The sequence below is a fragment of the Lacerta agilis genome, chromosome 13 (genome assembly GCF_009819535.1).
Source record: "Lacerta agilis isolate rLacAgi1 chromosome 13, rLacAgi1.pri, whole genome shotgun sequence".
Taxonomy (NCBI): domain Eukaryota; kingdom Metazoa; phylum Chordata; class Lepidosauria; order Squamata; family Lacertidae; genus Lacerta; species Lacerta agilis.
This window is the reverse complement of record NC_046324.1, coordinates 27,035,727-27,052,284: the sequence shown is the minus strand read 5'-3', so window position 1 is coordinate 27,052,284 and position 16,558 is coordinate 27,035,727. Positions and strand designations below refer to the sequence as shown.

The 16,558-nt window shown below is 52.2% G+C and overlaps 1 protein-coding gene across 2 annotated transcripts in view; it reads left to right on the top strand.

Annotated features, from left to right (window-relative positions):
- The window catches only part of MAP1A (microtubule associated protein 1A), a 38,517-nt gene extending 25,914 nt beyond the window's left edge, over nucleotides 1-12,603 (top strand). For both annotated transcript variants that reach the window (XM_033167371.1, XM_033167372.1), the window contains 5 exons: nucleotides 269-351; nucleotides 912-1,052; nucleotides 1,652-9,980; nucleotides 11,164-11,396; nucleotides 11,921-12,603. In XM_033167371.1, coding sequence (XP_033023262.1) covers nucleotides 1,802-9,980; nucleotides 11,164-11,396; nucleotides 11,921-12,076 — 8,568 coding nt within the window. In that variant the 5' untranslated portion in view covers nucleotides 269-351; nucleotides 912-1,052; nucleotides 1,652-1,801 and the 3' untranslated portion in view covers nucleotides 12,077-12,603. The remainder of the gene's footprint in view (nucleotides 1-268; nucleotides 352-911; nucleotides 1,053-1,651; nucleotides 9,981-11,163; nucleotides 11,397-11,920) is intronic.
- The last annotated feature ends 3,955 nt before the right edge of the window (nucleotides 12,604-16,558 follow it).

Here is a 16,558-nt window from a genome sequence, read left to right as displayed (position 1 = left end):
TTTGCTGTTTGAGGCCACTCACCAAGGAATCTTCCTGCAGCTTCCCTGGGGTGGGAGTTCAAAAGTAGCTGGGCTGGGCTGGGCTGCTGTACTGGAGGTCACTTCCCCCAGGAACAGGACAGGGAAAGCTGAAGCCAGCTTGGAAACTGCCAGCCCTTCCAGCTTCTGGATAGTCCACAATGGCCTGGTTCTGAAGGCAGTTGTTTTGCCCATGGGCTCTGACTATGAGCACCTGTTTTGAACATAGCCTTTTCTACTTTCTCCCTAGGTCAGAGGACCCTCCACCACCAGAGTGAGGACCTGGACACAGTCATCCTAGTAAACCCTGATGAACAGAGCACTGTGTCAGAGGTAAAGCTCTGGGATTCCTGCCTACCTGGGGTCAATGTAACCAATGGGATTACACCTCTAAGAGTTGCTACAGTGGCATGGTGCAAAAGTTGCCTGCTTCCTGACTTTGGGGGCAAACCAGCTACAAATCCCTTGTGAAACCATCCTCCTGCCTCATCAGGATAAATATTTATGAAGGGGGTTAGATAAAGGGCTTAAAACAAAGACCCTCCTGCAAAGCCCTGTGCTCAGGACTACACCCAGTTCCTTCCCCCACTTCCAAGGACCTGGCTGCCTTCCTGCTTTTCCTCTCTGCCTGGAGCTAAATTTGACTGCACAGATTATCCTGACCAGGTGGGGGGGGGGGTATTTGAGTTCCCTGCCACCCCTCCTGTGACCTTGCCTGGGGCAGGGCTGGGATATTATGGAGCTGTGTCTAGAGCCCAGACTCAAGCATGTTTAGGCAAGATGCAAAGCTGCCTCTCAATGGGGCTGCCTCTCCAAGCTCATTCATCAGACATGGCAGCATTTATGCAAGTCCAAAACTCAGGAGCTGAAACTGTCTCTCCTGCTGCAAACAGGTTCGTTCCTTGATATGTGACCCTTCTGCCTACAAGCTGCTGGTGCTCTGTGGACAGAGCACAGACCAAGAAGGAGATTTGATCCTGCAGGCTGGGACCTTCACCTACCAGAAATTTGCTGAGATCCTTGCAGATCCAGAGGTAAATTGGGTGGGTGGGGAATCTGGGATTTGTATGTGTAGGAATCTGGCTGACATAGGTGGCTTTGGAGGCCATCCTCAGGCTGTTGTCTTCTTTTTAGTCCTAGCTTAAGTCTTATTTCACAGCTTGTCTTGGAAAATCCTTTGTCTAAGATTCCTCTAACACCCCGCAGTGTCATGGAGTACTGAATTTGGGACCACCTTAAATGAGGATTGCTGCTACTACTGTTGTACACATTACAAATCTTTCCAGGCATTCAGGAGGTGTTACCAGAACTTTATTCACCATGCATTCCAACTCCTGGCTCATTGTTGGCTTGGAAAACATTCAATCTCCTTCAGAGGTCCCTTTCAGATTATTAGTCTCTAACACACTCACATACACAGAGTAACATATTTCCAGGATGCTATTATTGATACATCTGGTGGCCAACTGTGGCCACCCAAGAACAATAGTTAGTTACATAGGTTGACTGGTAGGTTTCCAGTTCTAGTTAAAAGTTGAGCTTACATGTATTTGACTAAAAAAAACATTTTGGGGATTTTTGTCAAGGACCTTTTGTGGTGCTTCTGACTATTGCCTGCTTCTGACTCTTGTAGGTTGCCCAGCTTCTCAGCAACACAGATCCAGCTTCCAAGGCCTCCCTGACCGTGTCGTGCTTGGGAGAGGGAGATTGGAGCAACCTTGGACACCCCCAATTCCAGGACCTTCTCAGTCTGAGACTGAACCCTGACCCAATTCTGCCAGAGATGGATGGGATCTCTGAGTTTGCCGAGTATGTCTCTGAGACAGTGGATGTCCCATCTCCCTTTGACCTCTTGGAACCCCCAACCTCAGGCGGCTTCCTCAAGCTGTCCAAGCCCTGCTGCTACATCTTCCCTGGAGGGAGGGGGGATTCAGCACTCTTTGCCGTCAATGGGTTCAACATCCTGGTGGATGGCGGTTCAGAGAGGAAGTCCTGTTTCTGGAAGCTGGTGCGGCACCTGGACAGAATTGACTCTGTTCTCCTGACCCACATTGGGGCCGATAACCTCCCTGGCATCAATGGTCTCTTGCAGAGGAAGATCGCTGAGCAGGACGAGGAGCAGTCTCAGGGCTCCACCAACTACAGTGACTGGATGAAGAATCTCATCTCCCCTGAGCTCGGGGTGGTTTTCTTCAATGTCCCTGAGAAGCTCAAAATGCCCGAGTCTTCCATGAAGGTCAAGAGAAGTATTGAGGAGGCTAGCCTGACCCTGCAGTACCTCAACAGGCTGGGCGTGAAGCCAGAGCCCCTCTACAGGGTGGTCAGCAACACAATTGAGCCCATCACCTTGTTCCACAAAATGGGCGTTGGGAAACTGGACATGTATGTCTTGAACCCAGTCAAGGAGAGCAAGGAGATGCAGTTCCTCATGCAGAAGTGGGCTGGGAACAGCAAGGCCAAGACGGGCATCATTCTGGCCAATGGGAAGGAAGGGGAGATCTCTGTACCCTACCTGACCTCCATCACCGCCTTGGTTGTGTGGCTCCCAGCAAGTCCAACAGAAAAAATAGTGCGAGTTTTGTTCCCTGGGAATGCACCACAAAACAAGATTTTGGAAGGGCTTGAGAAGCTCAGGCACTTGGATTTCCTGAAGTATCCTGTTGCTACGCAGAAGGAAATTGCCTCTGGCCTTCCCACCCTGGCACTCAAGCAGACCAAGATCAAGCAGAGGGCAGACAGCAAGGAGAGCCTCAAGTCTTCTAAGCCGGCAGCTGCCAAGGCAGGTGGTGAGGAGGGAGCAAAGGAGGTGAAGTCCGAGGTCCTCAAAGAGGCCAAGACAGAGAAGAAGGCCAAGGAGCCACTGGAAAAGCCCCCCAAGGCAGAGAAAGTAAGAATGGACTCCACCGATGCCCTCAAAGCAGAGAAAAGGAAACACAACAAAGACAAAATGGGTAAGAAGCACCTCAAGGAGAAAGTGTCTAAGCTGGAGGAGAAAAGGGACAAGGAGAAGAAAGAGATCAAGAAAGAGAGGAAGGAGATTAAGAAAGACGATGGGAAGAAAGAGGAAAGGAAGGAGTCAAAGAAAGAAGACAAAAAGAAGGAAGCCAAGCCAGAGCTGAAAAAGATTTCAAAGCCAGACTTGAAGTCATTCACTCCTGAAGTGAGGAAGACCTTGTACAAGGCAAAAGCTCCTGGCCGGATCAAAGCGGAGAAAGCTCGCAGCAAAGCTGAGAAGGACGCTACCCATGGAGAGCCAAAGAAGGCATTGCCTGTGCCCAGGAAGCCACCAAGCCAGCCCCCAGAACCAGCAGGCGTGGCTGAGCACAGGCTGGTCTTTTCTTCCCCAGAGGACCTCACCAAGGACTTTGAGGAGCTGAAGGCTGAAAAGCAGGCCAGGCTTCCAGAGGCACCTGGTCCTGCAGAAGGAGAGACAGGAAAGCAGGGGCTTAGTGATGTGGCTGCTCAGGAGACAGACCTGATCCCAGAAGGAGTCAGTGGCCCAGACTCCTGGTCCCAAGTTGCAACAGAGGAGGAAACAGGCAAGGAGGGAGGAGGGGAAATGTCCAAAAGACCTGATGAGAGAGCAGCAGCCTTGGGGGAGCCCCTTGAGAGAACAGCAGAAGTCTCCGGAAAAGAAGCTGGAGAGGAGAGAGATCCAATGCAGGCCTCCGGTGACTACTCGGAAGACAAATATTCTGCTTTGGAAATGAAGTGGATGGAGACACAGGCAGAGAGGCAAATGGACAGGAGAGAAAAGGGATTGGAACAGGCAGAGCTGGAGGGGACCGAACAGCCCCTTGCAGAGGCCAAAGAGAAAGAGGCAGAGAAGAGTGAGCTTTCTGTCTTCCAGCAGCCAGAAGGTCCCCTCTTTCCCTCCAGAGGGAAGGAAAAAGAGGCCAAGGGGGAAAGCAGACTGCCTGGGAAGCAAAGGATGGGCAAGGGGGAGGAGGAGGAATCCTGCCTGGGCAGTGCTCCAGCCCCACTTGGAGAACACATCTCCTACATCCAGGATGAGACCATCCCTGGCTACTCAGAGACAGAGCAGACCATCTCCGATGAAGAGATCCACGATGAGCAGGAGGAGAGGCTGCCCCAGCTCAAGACAGATATTAGCTCCTCTGACATTGCAGTGCCAGACCAAACTGGCTCCTTTGAAGCTATCCATGGGATCCAGGCCATGGCAGCTGCTGGCCAAGACCCTGCAGTCCTTGCCTACCCCACCAACATTGTAGCTGCCCCCTTGGCGGAAGAGGAGCATGTTTCTTCAGCAACATCTATCACAGAGTGTGACAAGCTCTCCTCTTTCGCCACATCTGTCGCAGAGGACCAGTCTGTTGCCTCGATAACAGCACCACAGACAGAGGATACTGGCAAAAGCTCCTTGCTGCTGGATACAGTGAACAGCATCCCTTCCTCTAGAACAGAGGCTACCCAAGGTCTGGACTATGTCCCCTCTGCTGGCACCATTTCTCCCACATCTTCACTAGAGGAGGACAAAGGCTTCAAGTCTCCACCTCCGGATGACTTCCGTATACAAGCAGAAGGTGAGAGAAGGCTTGAGGCCTTCAAAAAGGGCCTGCAGCAGCAACAGGAACCAGAACAGGAGGAGGAGGAGGAGGAGGAGGAGGAAGAAGAAGATGAGACACCAAATATTGAGAAGCCTTGGAGAGTGCAGGGTCATTATGATGCACCTTTGTTTTCTCAGCAAGGGCCCCTGGGAGATGGTTTAACAGGAGTGCCAGTGGAAGGATCCCAAGAGGCCATGCTGATACTTGATGGAGAAGCCCAGTTGCTGCAGGTAGTTGCAGGCTCTGGTGAGGCTGAAGAGCGGTGCATGAGCCCTGATGACAGCACAGTCAAGATGGCATCTCCCACCCAGTCGGGCCCCACCAGCGCTGGGCACACACCTTTCCACCAGTCCCCTGTAGAGGAGAAATCGGACACTGTGGAGGCTGAGGTGTTTGACAAGTCTTCTGGGGCCCCTGTGAAATGGGATGAAGAAAGAAGTCCCAGCAAGGCCACTGAGATCTCCAGGGCTTTTGAAGGAGAGGTCGCTGCTACTGAGGGGCTCTTTTCTGGGGGGAAAGAGGCATCAGCTTTCCTTCAGGACAAGCCTGTCTTGGAAAGTGTGGCTGCATCAGAATCTGCATCTGTCCAGAGTGAGGATCGGAGACTGCTTCTTGAGAAAGAGGAGCTGGCCATCAGCTTCTACCACAAGCAAGAGACCCTGGACATTTCTGACCTTTATCCTCTCACCAAAGACACACTTCTAGAGCCCAGAGAGGACTCTCCATTGAATGGAGCAGACACCACTGAGGAAGCCTCCCAGGAAAGCATGAAGTGCCCTGCCCATGAGGTGCTCTTCTCTGCAGCTGAAATTCCTCCCCCAGAAGGGTGGGAGGAACTTTCCGATAGAGCTTTTGGTGAGAGTTCTTCACAAGTGCCCACAAAACCGCTTTCACCAGAGGAAGCAAAGGTGTTCCCATTTATTGAAGACACTCCTGGGAAAGCAAAATATTCAGATGATTTTGCCATTCAAAAATTGCCAGAAGGTGGGAATGCCCTACATTTCACAGAACGCAGCTTAGGCCAAGAGGGACCCCCCTCAGTTGCTATCAAATACACTTCCCCAGAAGGCAGCGACATTTCTGTGAGCCTTAGTGAAGAAACCTCTTTGCACTTGTTCACAGGAGAGAGTTCTCAACCTGATGTTCAGTCCCTGTCTACAAAAGAGGACCCTGCTCAGAAGTCCTCATCAGACGTGTTCACAGAACAATTCTCTCCTGAAATGAGCTACCAGGCTTACACAGAGCAGAGCCCTTTTGGAAGCAAAACATCTGAAGCTTTGGCCAAAGACAATTCGCTCAGTTCCCTTTCATTCCCTGGGAAGGATCCATTCCAAGACAGCCATGCCACCCTCACAATGTCTTCTGCAGACACCTTTATGGATGATGCCAGAACTGTATCCTTAGCTGAAAAAGAGCCCATCAAAGAACCATCTCCAAGACCTTCCCCCAAAGAAAGTCCAGATTCAAAGTCTTCAAGCTTCACAGAACCAAGCCCAGTTCTAGAGAAGGAGCCCTCGCAAATCTCCTCTGAGGAGATGGGGCCTTGTCAGTTGCTGGAAGAGGAGCAGGATACTGAAGAGGAGGAGGAGGAAGAAGAGGAATCTCCAGAAATGGAAGATATTTATCTGAAAGACACAAACTCTGAGAAGAAAGTGTGGTTTCCAGAGGAGATGAAGGAAGTGCCATGCGAAGAGCAAAAGCCAAAGTATGGGAAAGAAAGAGGGGAATGTACCTTCTTGGATGAGGAAGTAGAAAAACGTGAAACAAAGGCTCCTCCTCCCCCCAAGACTGAAGAGGGAGTGATTTCTCACTCTGCAACAGAGTCTGAAGATGACATTTCTGGACTGGCCATGAAAGATATTTGGGACTCAGGATATAGGCACTTCCATGAAGACTTTGCCACTCTGAAGCAAGAGACACCTCCTGAGAATCGCTTTCCCCATGTAAGTGACAAGGTTGTGGCCCAGCAGATGCCAGAAACATCATCTGACCAAACACAGGCATTTCCACAAGCAGCTGCTGAACACAGTGCCCTGGACACAAAGGAATCCAAGATGCCTGGCTCCATAAGCCCCCGCTCTCCTGGGCTAGAAAGTGTGTCAACATCCGGCCTGGAATGGGCCATACTGTCCCCTCCACACCAGGTCAAGATTCCGCCTACAACAGGGTGGAGGGAGGAGTCCCCACCTGAGCAAGCTGAGGAGGAAGTGGCCACAGAGCCATGGTCCAGCTCTGTGGTGGAGCCTCCTGCTTTGGAAGAGGAGAGAGAAGCATCTGCACCAGAGCAGCGAAAATCCCCTGCAGTAGACCAAAGTGTGCCCACGCTCCAATTAGGAACCACAGAGAGGAGATCAGAGGGTGATGATGTCTACAAAAGCAAGTGGGATCCCAAAGAGATGCAGGACAGAGAGCAGGAGGCTGAGGTGGAATCTCACACTTGCTCAGAGGAAAGCCAAAAGGAGCAGGTTGTGAGGGCAGCTCTGTTGAGTCCAATAGGATCCCAGGAAGTCATGGCCCCTGCAGTTGTGGAACCAGGGAAGAGTGAGTCCACCCACCTTGGAGGAAGTGGAGACCTTGCAACCCCTTTGCAGGACACAGTCTCGACTGACCAAGCAGAGCATCACTCCTGGCTCAGCACCACAGACTCTCCCAGTCAGTCTGGGCTCTGTGAACCCAAAGTTGACACTCTTGGGAAAGGGGAAGAGAGAGAAGCAACTCCTTACCCTCATGAGAAGACTTTCCATTATGCAGATATCTATGAGAATGTTGTCATGTCTAGCATTGGCCACTTTGGAAAAGATGTGGGTCTCAAGATAGGGACAGCCCTTTACCCCATCTCCTCCAAGGAAGAAGAGTCTTGCCTCTACACTCCTACTGAGAAAGAGCTCTCGTCTCCAGTTTCCCCAAAGGACATAGCAGAGCCCTCCTTTGAGTATGCAGAGGTCCATGCCCAGGGCCATCCTCTTCAGATAGCAGAGAAGCCCAGTGTACCACAGAGCTTGGCAGCCCAGGACAACCCACAGCCTGATGAAAGCCTTGCAGACTCTTCACCTCTTCTGCCAGGAAGTCTGGTGAGCTCCCTGCCTGCAGCCTCTCTGGGGGACAAAGGCTTTACCTCCCACACTGATGTGGCAGGTGTGCTGAAGCAGGAGACAGATCTTTACATTGAAGGTGCCCACCCTCCAGATGCAAACATCAGCCAGGAGCAAAGGTCTCCTTCTCCCAAGCACTCCTTGCCCAAGGATATGTACTATGAGCAAGCCAGAAGGGGGGAAGAGAGTGCCAGTGACTCAGAGCTGGAGAAGGGTGCCAAGGAGAAATCTGAAAAGGAATCCAAGCACCCAGGGGAGCCCCCTTCAGCTCTGAAGCCAGCCAGTGAGAGGGAAGAGGAACCCTATGCAGACATTTCAGGATTGGAGAAGGAGGACTGTCTGTCAGTGACATGGCAAGGAGCATCCTATGGTGCATTGTTGGGAGAGGAGAGTCAGACAGAGAGAACAGCCTTGAAGGCTGAGGATGTTGCTGCCTATGGCAGCCTTGCAGGTCCAGAAAGGCAGGAATGGGCCTCAAGCAAGCCATGCTCCAAAAAGGAGGTGGAAGAAGAAGAGGAGGAGGAGGAGGAGGAGGAAGAGGCATCCATAGGGAAAGGCTTTGATGATACTGACTCCAAAGGCTTCTGCTTTGGTTCTGCTGCTAAAGAGAAGGACCCTCCAAAGGGCCCAGCGCTGCTGACTAAAGGGCTGGATTGCTCTTCCTCAGGCTTTGAACTCTCTTCCCTGGGCATGCACCAGCCATCCATCCTGTTCCGACATGAAGCACATTTCTCGTCCCACTTACGGGACAAATCCCTCGCTTTTGGCATCCCTGATTCTGACCCCTTTGAAAAGGGCAAGAGAGATGAATACTTGGAGGTATCCAAAAAGGTTTCTAGTGAGGATTCATCGTTCCCAGCAGGAGGAGGGAAGCTTCTCTCTGGGGCACCCCAAGAGCAGCAGCCGCACAGGGAGTCATCTAGCTCTCCTGAGGAAACCTTCTTGAGGGCCTCCATCTCAACACATCCGGCAGTCAGTGAGAGCCCCTTGTTCCCCCCCTATCGAGGAACAGTTGCTGGGCCAGATGCCCAGAGAGCACAGCAACCCACGTCCCCACAGCTTCCAGCAGGTTCTGCAAAGATGTTTTCAGGTGAAATGGAAGGAGATGCCTCTGCCAGCTTGGGCCTGCCCTCTCTGCCCACTCAGCAGTCTGAGTCCAGCTGCACAGTTAGCTGCACACAGCAGCCCTCAAGCCCTGGAGAGTGGCCAGCAGCCACTCCCCTCCCTGACATCCTGGCTGTTTCCCTCCACTGCCAGCAGGAGGCAGCTGCCACTGCCAATGGGCCCACAGAGGTGAGCCTCAGCCCCCTTGCTTTCCATGGTGGGCCACATCTCACAGGGGCAACAAAGAGTGAGGAGGAGGAGGAGGAAGAAGACGATGACGAGAAGGAGGATGACGAGAAGGAGGAGGACTGTGAGAGACAAAGCCGTCCCTCTTCCTTGTTGAGCTGTGAGCCAGCTTTCCCGCCCTTCTTTCCAGATGCCCAGCATGGCAGCCAAGCAGAGGATCATGGTGACGCTTCCCATGAGTTGGAGCCATCTCTGGGAGCCACCTCGGAGTACGGGCAGAGGTTCTCATGTGAGTATAAGCAAAGGAAGGGAGAGCTGTCCCCATCGTTCATCAATCCCAGTCCTCAGGATTCATCAGAGGAGAGTGAATGTTCCCAGGCTGAAGGTCATCCTTCTGTGAAAGGAAGGCCACACTCCATCTCTGGTGGCAATAGGCCCCCTGCCACAGCAGAAGAAACTCCCCCCACCTCTGCAAGTGACTCTGGCACCTCCCAGTCTGACTCTGATGTCCCTCCAGAAACAGAGGAGTGCCCCTCCATCACAGCCGATGCAGCCATGGACTCTGACGAAGACGCCGATTTCCTCCCAGTGGATAAAGCTGTGGGCAGCTCCCATCACAGCAGCAGCAGCAGCAGCAGCACAAGAGCTGGTCATGACCCCCCACCCATCACCCTGGTGGACCCCCATCCTCACCCTCCACACCCAGATGTCTGCATGATGGACCCCGAGGTGCTGCTCAATGAGCAGAACATGAGCAGGCCTGACAAAATATCCAAGAAGGATCTGAAGGAGAAAAACAAAGGGGTGAGGAAGCCACTGGGCAAGCCCAAGTCCTCTTCTCCTGCCCGGAAACCTGAGAAATGGTCCCCGACCCCCTTGAAGCAACAGCCACCAGACCGGCCTCCAAAGCCAGCACTGGCCAAGAGAGAGAAGCCCCTCAAGGCCCATGGGGAAGAAACGGGTCCCCCCAACCCTGGCAAGAACCTCGTCAACGGCGTCAAAACCAGCCCAGGTAAGACTGGCCCTCTTGGTGGGAATTGTGGGGGCGTCTGTGCTCTCACCTCTGGTTGTCCAGCCATTTGTCTTCTGCCCAAAGTCTGGGAGACTTTCCCAGAACCAGGATGTGCTGCTTCTGCTCCCTGGTTTAGGGTCAAAGATTGCCAGAGCACTTCCTGTGGATTTAATCTTGGGCATGAATGACCAATCAGGCGTACCTTTTCCTGATGGAAAATACACGGTCTCCAGTTCTGAAACTCTGCACTCTGGTGTGGCTATTACCAAATACATTATTATGAGGGGGGGAATCTCTCTGGAGGGATCTCAGGCAGAGATGCAAAGGGATCACCAGCCAGGTGAATCCTCCACAGTCAGAGGTGATAGGTTCTTGAGATCCAGTTGCTGCAGACTGCAAGCAGGGAGAGTCCTGCTGTTGTGCTCACATTTTGTTTGGAGGCTTCTTCCCTTTGAGGTTTCTGGTTGTCCAAGGGGAGAACAGAGTGCTGGACTGTGACGAACCTCCTCTGGCCTGACCCTACTACTGCTACAGGATTCTTCTTAGGCAGTAATTCAGACTGCAGAGCTCTGTCTTGGGCCCTACAATAATCTGCCTTTCTATAAACACATTGGACAAAGGGTGGAATCTCAGAGAACCTACAAGGCAGGGCCAGGCTTGTTTGTGTGGAAGGGGGGGAGGGAGGCCCCTTCACTTGCCCCAATGAGTCAGAAGCTGATTCTTTCCTCCACCAGTAGGAGGTGCTATGCTGGAAGTGGAAGGTGGTCCTTGGGCTCCCAGTAGAACACCTCTTTGAAGAACTGGGCAAAGTGCGCTGTGATTGCATAGGGGGGACCGAAGTCATGGCCTCAGGCTGTTGTTGGGCCCGTCGCACTGGCAAAGGTGAAGGGCAGTGAGAGCTGTAGTCCAATGGCATCTGGAGGGCAACAATTTGGCCACTATTGCATGATCAGCTTCTCCCAGTGAATTCCAGTTTGCTTTTCTCTTAGCTCTTCCTGGCTCCTTGACTTTTCCATTCTAAGGAGAGGAGCTGAAGTTGTGGGATGTGATTAAATGTTAAGAATGATGTTATGTGAGAGATCCCTAGTTGGGGCATTTTCATCAGGAGCTGATGGGCTAGCAACCACCCTGCCCAGTTGCCACCAGCTGGTTTAACGTCCCCTCCCTCTTCTCTCTCCCTAAGTCTCCAGCAACCCCAAAAGCAGCTCCTCTGTGCCCCCTGGGCCCCCCATCTATGTGGACCTGGCTTACATCCCCAATCACTGCAGTGGGAAGAACACAGACCAGGAATTCTTCAAGAGGGTCCGGGCCTCCTACTACGTCATGAGCGGCAATGACCCAGGCAGCGGGGAGCCCAGTCGTGCAGTGTTGGATGCCCTCCTGGAAGGGAAGGCCCAGTGGGGGGAGAACCTGCAGGTATGGGCTGGGCTGACTTCTCTGTGGAGCCAGTGGGGGGAGGAGAGGGTGAGAGTTTGCAAGCATGCCTAAGGGCTACAGCAGAGCATGGCTAATGGGAGAGCTTTCTTTCTCTGCAAAGTATGACTTCTCCGTGCAACAAGAACTGTTCACTTGAAGGGAAACTGTCTAGGTCAGTCCTGGCCCTATGCCCACCAGACAAGCCAGTGCTCAGCTACTGCTTGGTTTCATCTGGCCAGGAAGGCATTGTCTCCATTGGCCCACCCAGCCACCTCTCCTTGGCCTAGAATAATTCTGAGCCAAGTCCAAAGAGGGAGGCCCACTCACCTCCACCAGATCTGCTCTAGCTTCTGAAAAAATTAGCTCCAGCCTGCTCCTTTGACCCAACCCTGCAGCAAACCTCCTTCTGCCTCTGCAAGGGATGCTCTATTAGCCAGAGGTAGCTGCCTTGTTTCCTGGCCCTGCTGTGATTGGCCAGAGCACCAGGGAAACCCCTTCCCAGCCTGTCTCTTGTGCTTCCTCAGGTGACTCTCATCCCAACACATGACACGGAAGTGACCCGGGAATGGTACCAACAGACCCACGAGAAGCAGCAGGAGCTAAGCATCATGGTCCTGGCCAGCAGCAGCACAGTGGTGATGCAGGATGAATCCTTTCCTGCATGCAAGATCGAGTTCTGAGGCGCCCTGGCTGCAGCAGCACATCTCATCCGTCCATCCGCCTCCCCCCCCCCCACCATGCAGCACTGGGAGATCCATTGACTCACAGCGCAAGTCTCCTTCCTGTCCCAAATGTGGTCTGGATTTGCTGGGCAGACACTGCCTGCACATGGCTCTTGTTTGCCACCATGCCCAGGACGTGTCCAGCATGCCTGGATGTGCGTGGAGTGGAGGGACCCTCTTGGGAGCTGCTTCACTTTTCCAGATTTATTTTGCTGCCTCCGTCATTGCTGTAGAATAATTCAGCTGCCTTGATGCTGCTTGCGAAAGTGCTCCCCACTCCTTCCCCGCTTCCTTGCCTGAGGGCTCTTCTGCAGGGCCAGACCCCAATAACTTTGTCCGACTTAGCCCACGGGGTAGCTTCAGATGGAAGCAGCACAAGAGACCAGTAAAAAGGAGGACTAGAGCAGGAAGAGAAAGAGAGACACCATTCCTCAGCCTCTCAGGTGTGAAGTGAGAACTGAGCTGGGAGGAGGAGGAGGAGGAGGAGGAGGTGGAGAGAAGGGGGTGACGACACAGAAAAGTGGAAACCGGCTTGCTTGCCCCCCAACACTCTGCCAAAGCTGTGCTAAAAAAGAATCCAGCCTGGCGCACCAAGGAGTACATTGCAGAGAAGCCCTTAAGCGCTGCAGTCAGAAAATGCCAAATACTGCATCTTTAGTAGTGCCAGAGATGAACCTGGCCCCTGCCAAGTGACTCTGCCCTTTGGAGGAGGATCATGTTTATCAAGTCCCAGTATTTCCCTGTGAGCAAAACAGTGGCTAGAAGGGGGAAATTGGGGTAGTTGGGTGGGGACTGGATCCCTCTGGGGATGGAGCTGGCACCTGCTGCACATACAAGGACATCCTTTCCTCTCATTTGCTAGAACTGAGGGCCAAACCAAGTGAAGGGGGTGTTTGCAGGCTCTTCCTCCAGCTCACCGCATGCACTGCCATTCTCCTTGCAGCTATTGCAGATAGCATTAGAGGCCCTTTAAGCTGTCAGCAGCCACAGTGAGGGCCCCCCTTGTTTTCGTCCTCTGTGCTGCTGGCAAAGCCAGGGCTGATGGCCCAGCACATTGTAGCCACGGGGAGGAAGGGGGCAGAGCACACTTGGGAAGTCACAAATCATGGGTGTGAAGCTTTGGGCAAGCTCTGAAAAAGCCTTAGAGAGTCTTTGGGTGTGGCTCTTGGTCTGGGAAAGAATGTGCTCAGCCCTCTTAGCTGGTCTAAATTGTTCCTGCCATCAGACCGACAAAAGGGGGGGGGGAGTGGAGCTGGGGAGAATCCCATAGGAACTATTTTTCTGATCACTGTCTATATATTTATTTTGGGTTTCTTTGGGTTGTAATTGGAACTGACCTTTTATTGGAAATGTGTATGCTATTGTGTGTGTGTGTGTGTGTGTGTGTGTATTTAAAATATTTTTACTGTGAGTTGCCATCACCACACTGAAGGCTTCTGGGTTTCAGGGCACAGGGTAAACATCACATTTCTAAATGCAGTAAGCTTGACAGATGATAGACAAGCCCCTGCCCCACTGCCTTCCCCCTGGCATTTGGTTCTGCAGCCTCCAGGGGCTCAGTTCCTTGCTCCAGCACCCTGCCCTGCAGGAAGGGGCCCAGCAAGCCCAATTGTTGCTTTCCTGTTTAGCTTATCCGTTGCGGTTTGGGTCTTGGACTTGCCCTCATGGCTTGTGATGAGGCAGCAGCCAGTGACCAGTGCCTACAAACCATGTATGCTCAGGCCCAGCAGCAGATATGGTGGGTCTCTGGGCCTGCACAGACAAGCTGCTGTGCTAACCCACCTATGAATGTGTCTATCTTAAAACTTGAAGCAGGGGCCAGTGGGATTTAGACCCACTGCTCTGTCAGAGGAGAAAGTACTACAGGGGAATATCTTCCTCCACATCCCCCCCCCCGCCTCATGGTTACTCAATGATCTGCTCTCCACCACCCCGATTTCCCCACCCAACCAGCTTGAGTCCTTCCCCAAAATTTGTAGTTTTGAAGCTGGCTTCAGTATCTCCCTTCTTCACGTTCTGTGGCAAACCTTGTAAAAACTGCTGTTTATAATGCACCCAGACTGAGCTCCATTAGCAATTCCCACCACCCACCCAGAGGGACTGTTGGGGAGCCCAGGAAAGAAATGACGAGAAAGACATTGAGCTCCTGCTTCTGCTCATTCCTGCATGGGGGCCCCAGCACGCAATTCCTCCTCTGCTGCGTCATGCTCATGGGGACCTTTCTCAAAGGCAGCAGCGGCGAGAAGGACTTCTAGGCCAGCTCCCGTTGCTACTGAATGTTGTATAAACAGAGCCCAGTGCTCCCCCTGCCATCCTCCTCTCCTCCATGTTATGTACAATCCAAGGTCCTCAGATTCCTCTCCCCCCTCCCCTCGCATTTCTGTGTGCAACTCTCTGTAATTCTAATGATTGTAAATGGAGGGGCCTGCACTAACCAATAAAGCCACATTAACTGCGACTCAGAAGGGGTTCCTGTCCTGTTTCCACTGACTGATGCACTGGCAAAATGCTCAGCCCTGGTCCTCCACCCACCACCATGTCTCTTCCAGCCTTTTGGAGCTGGGCTTTTGCTCCTCCACCAGCATCCATGACCCAGTGTCTCCCAGGCCCAATGGCATTGAGCTCCATAGGTCAAGGGAAGGAGAAGGGCTGCTCTGCTCTCTCAAAGCCCCTCTGGGGGCATTCCAGAGCAGCTGCCTGCCTGCCTGCCTGCCTGGGCCTTGCTCCTGCTGCTTCCCTCACCCCACGCAGCAGAGGCCTAAAGGGGTCAGGGGAGGGCAGGCCAAAAGGTTTATCTCCTTTTTGCTTGGTAGGGAATGAACAGAACAACCTGCTTTGTTGTCCACATACCTTTTGCTCAAAAAGCCATTTCCAGAAAACTGCTCAGGTTTGTTGTTTGCAGCACAGGAACAAGGATTTGGCCTTTGTTTGTGTAACGTTTCTCATGAGCCATAGAATCTTAAGAGTCGGAAGTACCCAAGGGTCACCTAGTCCAGAGCAAAAGAATCCAGAAGAAAATGGCACCCTAGAAAACAACTGGTTTCCCTTGTAGATATGGAACACCAACAAAGAGTGCAAGAGCAGAGCAACCTTCTAGCTGGGCCACCAGCATAGGCCACAGTTGGGAGACCCTCAAGGTGAGGGAAAGAACTGCCTCTTGCAACCGTGGTTGTTGAATCCCACCTCTGAACCTGTGAAATTCTGTATCCCCATCACAACTGATTATGTGCAATTTCTTCCTCTCCCAAATCTAGTCCAGTCCATTTCATTGGGGAGCCGCCAGTTCTAAAATTATGCGAGGCAGAAAAACTCTCTCCACACTGTGAAACCCTCTGTAATTCTGCCCCCCACTAATTGCCTTCCCCCTCCAAACTAAAGAGACACCAATATTTGTCTTTCCTTGCATGAAGGTGTTTCAACTCGGTGGGGTGGATCAGAACTGCACACAGTATTCCATATGTATTTCCTTGATAACCATGGCAGCATGGATAGTTTTTGTTCTGATCTTTGCATATCAATTTACATTTACATTGGGCAGCATTTGCCATTTTGCTGCCCATTCACCAAACCTGGAGAGAACTATTTAGGGTGCTGCACAATATAGTTTGGTTTTTACACACACACACACACACACACACACACACACACACACACACACACACACAGCATCTAAGGTGGCTGCTCCTTCCAACCTCCAGATCCTTGAGGGAGAATTTAAAAAAGCACCAGCACCAATGCAGGCCCTTGCCTTTTAGGAGTTGAGGGAGGAGAGAATCCCTCCCCTCTGAGAATTGCTGGTTTAGTCCTACTGACCTATAAAGAAGAGCTGTCCTCTCATCCCAAGGCTGCTAAATTTGCTCAGGAGCCTTTGGCAAGTGTTTGTTAAAGTCTTACTGAAAATGCAGGATCCACGTGTTTGTTGACACACTCAAAAGAACTCCAAAAGTCTAGCAAGGCCAGATTTGTTCGTCCATATTGGGGTAGTCAATTTAGTGCCCCCCATGTTGTTCAACTGGAAGAACTCCCAACATCCCAGATGGTTCAGGCAGGCTACATGGAGCCAAAGGGAATTGGCGTCCAAAAACATCTGTAAGGGAGTGTGTTGGCTCCCCTTGTTCTATATGCTTTGTAATTTTCACTTCAAAAACATGTTCCACCAAACACTCGGAACAGGTGTTGCGATGGTAGCCAAGCTGTCCACCTCTTTGAGCAAAATGCCCCTGCCTCAGGAAAGCCTGCTTCCTTCTCACACAAACAGACCTCCAAGGGTTTTCAGACACCCTCTTTTTGTGTCTCTGATGTCCTGCAGCTTCTCTTAGCAGTTATATAGCCCTTGCTGGAAACAGCAGGAGGAAACAGTGCTCTAGTGCTCAGGTCCTGCTTGCAAGCTTTGCACTGGGGCACTTGGTTGTCTACTGTGAGAACAAGACGCTGGACTAG